The sequence below is a fragment of the Lathyrus oleraceus genome, chromosome 3 (genome assembly GCF_024323335.1).
Source record: "Lathyrus oleraceus cultivar Zhongwan6 chromosome 3, CAAS_Psat_ZW6_1.0, whole genome shotgun sequence".
Classification (NCBI taxonomy): Eukaryota; Viridiplantae; Streptophyta; class Magnoliopsida; order Fabales; family Fabaceae; genus Lathyrus; species Lathyrus oleraceus.
This window is the reverse complement of record NC_066581.1, coordinates 379070086-379076320: the sequence shown is the minus strand read 5'-3', so window position 1 is coordinate 379076320 and position 6235 is coordinate 379070086. Positions and strand designations below refer to the sequence as shown.

At 38.6% G+C, this 6235-nt stretch overlaps 1 protein-coding gene across 1 annotated transcript; it reads left to right on the top strand.

Annotated features, from left to right (window-relative positions):
* The first annotated feature begins 2167 nt into the window (after positions 1–2167).
* LOC127131358 (uncharacterized) lies at positions 2168–5583 on the top strand. Its single transcript, XM_051060284.1, has 2 exons — positions 2168–2358; positions 4614–5583. Exons 1-2 carry the CDS (start codon positions 2168–2170, stop codon positions 5581–5583), a joined length of 1161 nt encoding a protein of 386 aa, XP_050916241.1.
* Positions 5584–6235: the final 652 nt, after the last annotated feature.

The following is a 6235-nucleotide window of genomic DNA, read 5'->3' as shown; positions in this document are numbered from 1 at the left end:
GTTGATTGAAGTTCCTTTGAGTCTTGTAGATTGAGTTTTGACTTGGCGTAGAGAAAAAAGTTAAGAGAGTTTGAAGTTGAGTTTGAGTAAAATGAGAAATGAGGAAGGAGAATGGTCTGACGTGATTTAACCTCCAAAATATATCGGAGATGCATCTTGATTGGTCACCATTTTTTACTGTATTTTCATCACTTATTCGATAAGAAGCCAATGATTCTGGAATACTTTGTTCGTATTATGTTGCCTTTCAAGTTAGTTTTTATTTCTGTAAGTTAATTAAGCGTTTTATCAATTTTTAGTTTTATTTCGTGTTTTCTAGATTTTATGTTTTGGTTGTCTGTTTTTATTTCCTCTAGGTCCAAGTAGAAGACCCAACTTACTAAGTGCAAGAAAGTCGAGAATTCCGACGTTTGAGGAAAGAAATTATGAAGTTTCAGGAAGCCTGACACGGGTCGTGTCAGGATGAGGACCTAACTAAGCTGCAAGGGAAGGAAGACAGGGGTCTGACACGGCCACCCGTGTTAACTAACACAGGCCGTGTCAGCCCACCTGAGATGAAGTTGAAGATGAAGGCCAAGGTAGGGGCTTGATACAACCACATGTGTCAGCTGACACGGCCCGTGTCAGCCCAGGCGCTAAGTATCTCAGTTTTTGGGCTTTTATCTAGACTTGAGCATCAAGGGCATTCTGGGGATTTCCAAACAATGCTAAGGGATTTTCACTATTTTAGAAGAGTTTCTACGAGAGAAGAAGGACACTTTTTAGGGGAGGAGAAAACAGAGCACGAAGAATTGTCAGACGATCGAGAATTATAGAGATCAAGGAATTCAGAGAGTGGAAGATTTTCATGAGCGGAAGCAATTGAAGATCCAAGTCATCCAATTACTTGTAATGTCTAATTTTTATCTTGAATCTGTTTTGAATAATATGAGTAGCTAAACCCCCCAATGCTAGGGGGTGTCCCTAATTTATATTTGTAATGACTTTGAGTTCGCGATTGCATTGCCAATCTTGTTTTTCATAATCACGGTAATCTTTTGATGTGTTTAATGCTTTCTCTTCCGGAACAATTGAGATTGTTGTATGATTATCGATTAAGCTGGACCGTCATTGATGAGGTTTTCATAAGATTAATCTGCAGTAGATATCACATAGGACTAGGGATACTCTGTATGAACCCGAGGGTTCTTGATATAATAAGGCTTAATTTCACTGGTAATTTCCTATGGACATAGAAATTAGGGTTGAATGATTAAAGGTTTTCTCACCAAGGCCTTGGGAGAAAATACCCTTGAGAACTGGTAGTAGTTAATTGATATTTGTTGATGCAATAGTGACTCTGAGTTGTTACAGGGACAAATTATACACCTTCCCTGGCATGTTCCTTTTTCCTTGAAACCCTTATTTTTACAGTTGCATTTATTTTAGTTGCATTTATTTTTGTAAGATTGAATTTAAAACCCCAACACTAGTTTTGGTTTAATTGAACAATTATTTGAACTCGATATTAACATGCAGTCCTTGAGATCGACATTCGGGGAATTTCCCATTTATCACTACAAAAGGCAAAATAGTACACTTGCTATTTTTCCGATCAAGTTTTTGGCGCTGTTGCCGGGGACTGCCAAAATATAGAGTTTAATTTTAGTTCAATTAAAATTTTGTTACTCTGCAACTAAAATTTTATTTCTGTCATTTAGTTCATTTCAACTTTTATCAACTAATCTTCCTCTGATATTAAATGTGAGGTAAGACCTCTGTTAGATTTCCTTTTAACGCAGAAATCGAAAGAACTTTGCATGTGAGACTCAGACAAGCTAGATTAGCAAAGTTGGATTCGGACAAAGAACAACCAATTGTTCATTTAGATCCAGATTCAGAGTTGGAGAAAGAGCCAGAAAGAGAGGCCGAAGAGAAAGTTCCCTTTGTGCACTTAGATTCAGACTCAGAAATAGAAACAATGGTTGATGACCATCCACCTTCAGAAGGGCTCCTTGGTGATTATGGAGGTGCAAATGCACCGGGTGGTAGATTAAAAATTGTCAACCAACCGGTGAATGTGCCTAATTTTCAACTACATCCAAGCACAACCAATCAACTTGAAAGAAAACCTTTCACCGGAAATGTGAATGAAGATGCAAACAAGCACTTGTGAATATTTCTAACCATGAGTACTACTTTGAAAATTGGTGGTCATACTAATGAAGCAAAGAAGTTAAGAATGTTTCCGTTCACTTTAGCTGAAGAGGCAGAAGAGTGGTTTTATTCTCTCCCAACTGGCAGTATTGCATCATGGGAAGAGATGAAAAAGGCTTTCTTAAATGAGTATTTTCCAGCATATGTATTTCTAAGAAAAAGGTATGAAATCTTGAACTTCAAACAGAAGGAGAGTGAGTCTTTGGGAGATGCCTACAAAAGATTCAAAAGGGTCTTGGTAGCTTGCCCAACTCATAATATGGATCAGACGGAACATATGCAGATGTTTGTTAATGGGCTGAAAATAAAGACAAAATAGTTGATTGATACAGTAGTCGTTGGCTCAACAAATTTCTCAATAGCCACTGGTATTAAAAAGATCATTGAAGCGATAGCTGCAAATGAGCATCTGGAATTGTATGTGTTGGTGTAAGCCCTAGAGGCCAATACTTTTGGTACTTGTATCGAATTATTTAAAGGCATTTTCTTTATTATGGTTGATTAATAAAGTCCCTAGAATAGATAGTCCGTTTAATGTATTAAGTGTGACTTAATCATGAGAACACATTAAACATAAGGGCACTATTCTTAAAGTATCCGTAGTCAAGTTTTAATGTGAAGTGGGATAACATTAAAGCATTAAGACTATTATGTTTGTAGACTGATGATCACATCTCATGGATCATGGATAAAGAGTTATCAAGTCTTAAACATAGGTATGAATATTAGGAGTAATATTTATACCGGATTGACCCGCTATGAGAATACTATATAGAAAGTTATGCAAAGTGTCATAAGTTATTCTCATGGTGATAATAGTGTATACCACTCTTCGACCTGAAACCACTATGGATCCTAGATGTAGAGTCGAGTGCTTTATTGTTGATCCAACATTGTCCGTAACTGGATAACCATAAAGACAGTTGATGGGTACTCCACGAAGCATGCTGAGGGACATGAGTGTCCTAGATGGAATTTGCCAATCCTGCGTAACAGGATAAATGTCTATGGGCCCAATATTGAACTGGACAAGGGTGACACGGTCTATAGCTTGTGTTCAATATAGACATAAGGGCAAAGGGGTAATTATACACATAATTATTATCACAGGAGGTTTTGTCAGATCACATGACATTTTCATGACTTGGGTAGCAGTGATGTGTTGCTAGATACCGCTCACTGTTTATTATGTTAAATGCGTGATTTAATATAATTGCCAACGTCGCGAAAACCTATAGGGTCACACACAAAGGACGGATTGATGAGAGATAGAATAATTAAGGAACATCGTAAGGTACGGTGTACTTAAGTGGAATACGAAATATGGTAAGGTACCAAATACTTAAGTGATTTTGGCATTTTATGAGATATGGGCCAAAATGCACTTAAGTGGGCTTTTTGGCTTGAAGCCCACACAAGTGGTTCTATAAATAGAACCCCTTGGGTAGAAGCATTGTCACTCCACAGTAACTCACTGAGACAGAAAACACAACTGAAGAGTTGGAATTTCGTATCTCTCACTCACTCAAAGCCTTCATTCATAACAGCTAGCACTGCGATTGAAGGAATCCGTTCGTGTGGACTGAGTAGAGACGTTGTCATCGTTCAACGTTCGTGATCGCCCCGTGGATCTGTATCAAAGGTTTTGATCATTATCAGAGATCTGCACCAAAGGTTTGAATCACCACAAGAGGTAACGATTCTATCACTGATCATGCCCATTCGTAAGGATCACTAAATGGAGAAATTTTTAAATTCCGCTGCGCCTTGGATGGCAATTCTCCTACAGTATGATAGGTGTATGAGAAAACCTAAGGGAGTTATTGATCTAAAGCTAAAAACTAATAAAATCCGTTGGAAGATACAATAGTTGCTGAAGTGGAAAAGAAGTTGAAGGCTATGAATATAGGTACTCAATAGGTAGCTCAAGTTCAACTTGCTCAGACCATCACTTGTGAAATTTATAATGGACCTCACCATACAGTGTATTGCTTTGCAACCCCTCAACAAATTGAAGAGATAAAATTTTTGAAGCAGAATAATCCCTACTCCAACATTTATAATCCAGGTTGGAAGAATCATCCAAACTTCTCCTGGAAAGATCAGAGAGGGAGTGTTCCACAACAGGGTTAAGGTCAATATCAGACTCAATATCAATAATTACAGCAACAATAAGCTCCAAAGAAAGCAGACTGGGAGTTTTCCATTGAAAAAATGACCGCTCACAATATGCAATTCCAAGAAGAGACTAGAAACAATCAGAAAAACACCACCGCCTCTATGAAAAATCTTGAAGTTCATATGGGTCAGATAGCACAACAAAAAGCAAGTTCTCTACCACCAGGTTCCTTACCAAGTGAAACAATTCAAAATCCAAGAAATCATGAGAATGTTAATGTTGTCACGACGAGAAGTAGGAAGGCTGCTAAAGATGAAAAAGTTATACCACCTGGAAAGCCAACTGAAGAGAAAAATAAAAAGGAGACTAAACTGATGATTAAGTTACCCTACCCTCAGAGAGTGACAAAGAAGGATCCAAGAGAGACAAACTTTGAGAAATTCATGACAATTTCCAAAAAGACAGAGAGTCATATGCCTTTGTTTGAAGCACTCGAGCGAATGCCCATGTACACAAAATTCATGGAAGAGGTAATCACCGAAAACAAACCAACAGAAGAAGAATCGGTAGCCTGGAAGGAAAAGTGTAATGCAATATCATTAGGTAAGAGAATTCCAATCAAACAGAAAGATCCTAGAATTGTCACAATATCATGCACTATAAAAGAGAGAACTTTCAAAAAGGTACTAATTGATTCTGGAGTTAGTGTGAGTCTGATTTCATTATCAATCTATCACAGGTTGGGTATTGAAAATATCAGTGATACAAGGATAAATCTGAAGTTTGCGAATCACTCGATAAAGAATGCATATGGGATAGCAGAAGACGTACTGGTGACAGTAGGGGAATTGAGTTTTCCTATTGATTTTGTGATCATAGACATACCTGAAGATGAAGAGACACCTATCCTTCTTGGTCGACCATTCATGCGGACAAGCCAATGCAATCTCGACATGGATCAGAGCACGTTAACTTTAAAAGTTGATGATGATGAAATAACATCGGATGCTATTGAAAACAGGAAGCTAGAGGCAGAAAAAGAACATCACTATCAAGTAGGCATGATCAGGACAGATGTGAGAAGGCAAAGTAACATACCAACATCAGAAAAAGATGCAAGAAGGCTTTCTCAGCTACAACAACCTCCATTAGCAACTCCGAATAAAAAAATTCTTGGTTCCAGTCCAAAAGCAAAAAGAAAGAAGGAGAAGCCTTATCCTCATGGACGAGGAATTGGCCTGGTAAAGAATGTTCGTCTTACCGGATAAGATGGGCGACCGTAGCCATGCGATGTTAAACGAAACGCTTTGTGGGAGGCAACCCACATATTTTTATTTCTAATTATTGTCTTTGTTTGGTGTTTTAGGTTATTCAAGTATGCACAGTGCCTTGCATAAAAGGGCGGAGGCACTCATGTTAATGCGGAAGTTGTACCGGGAGGACAAACTAAATCTGAATGAAAGAGAGAAGAAATTTTTTGAAGCCCAACCGGCCACCTGACACGGTCACCCGTGTCAGCTGACACGGCCCGTGTCAGGCTCATGAAGCAAACTTGCAAGGGGAGTAACAACATTCTGACACGGTCGACCGTGGTGCTTGACACAGCCCGTGTCAGGAGCACTAAAGGAAAAAGAAAAAAATCATATTGGCAAAAGCCTGACACGGTCGCCCGTGTCAGGACCAGTGAAGAACACACTCCAAAGATTTTGAGTTACAATAGCCTGACATGGCCGTAGGTGCCACCTGACACGATCCGCGCCAGGCGTACAATTTTGAAATAGTGAAAAAAAATTGGATCATCATGTGGACCCCACCCTTCATTAAAGCCCATTAACCACTCATTACATACACTTAACACATTCCAAAATCTTATTTTTACTCATTCTTCACTCATTACTCTCACAAACCTCATCTTTTCCA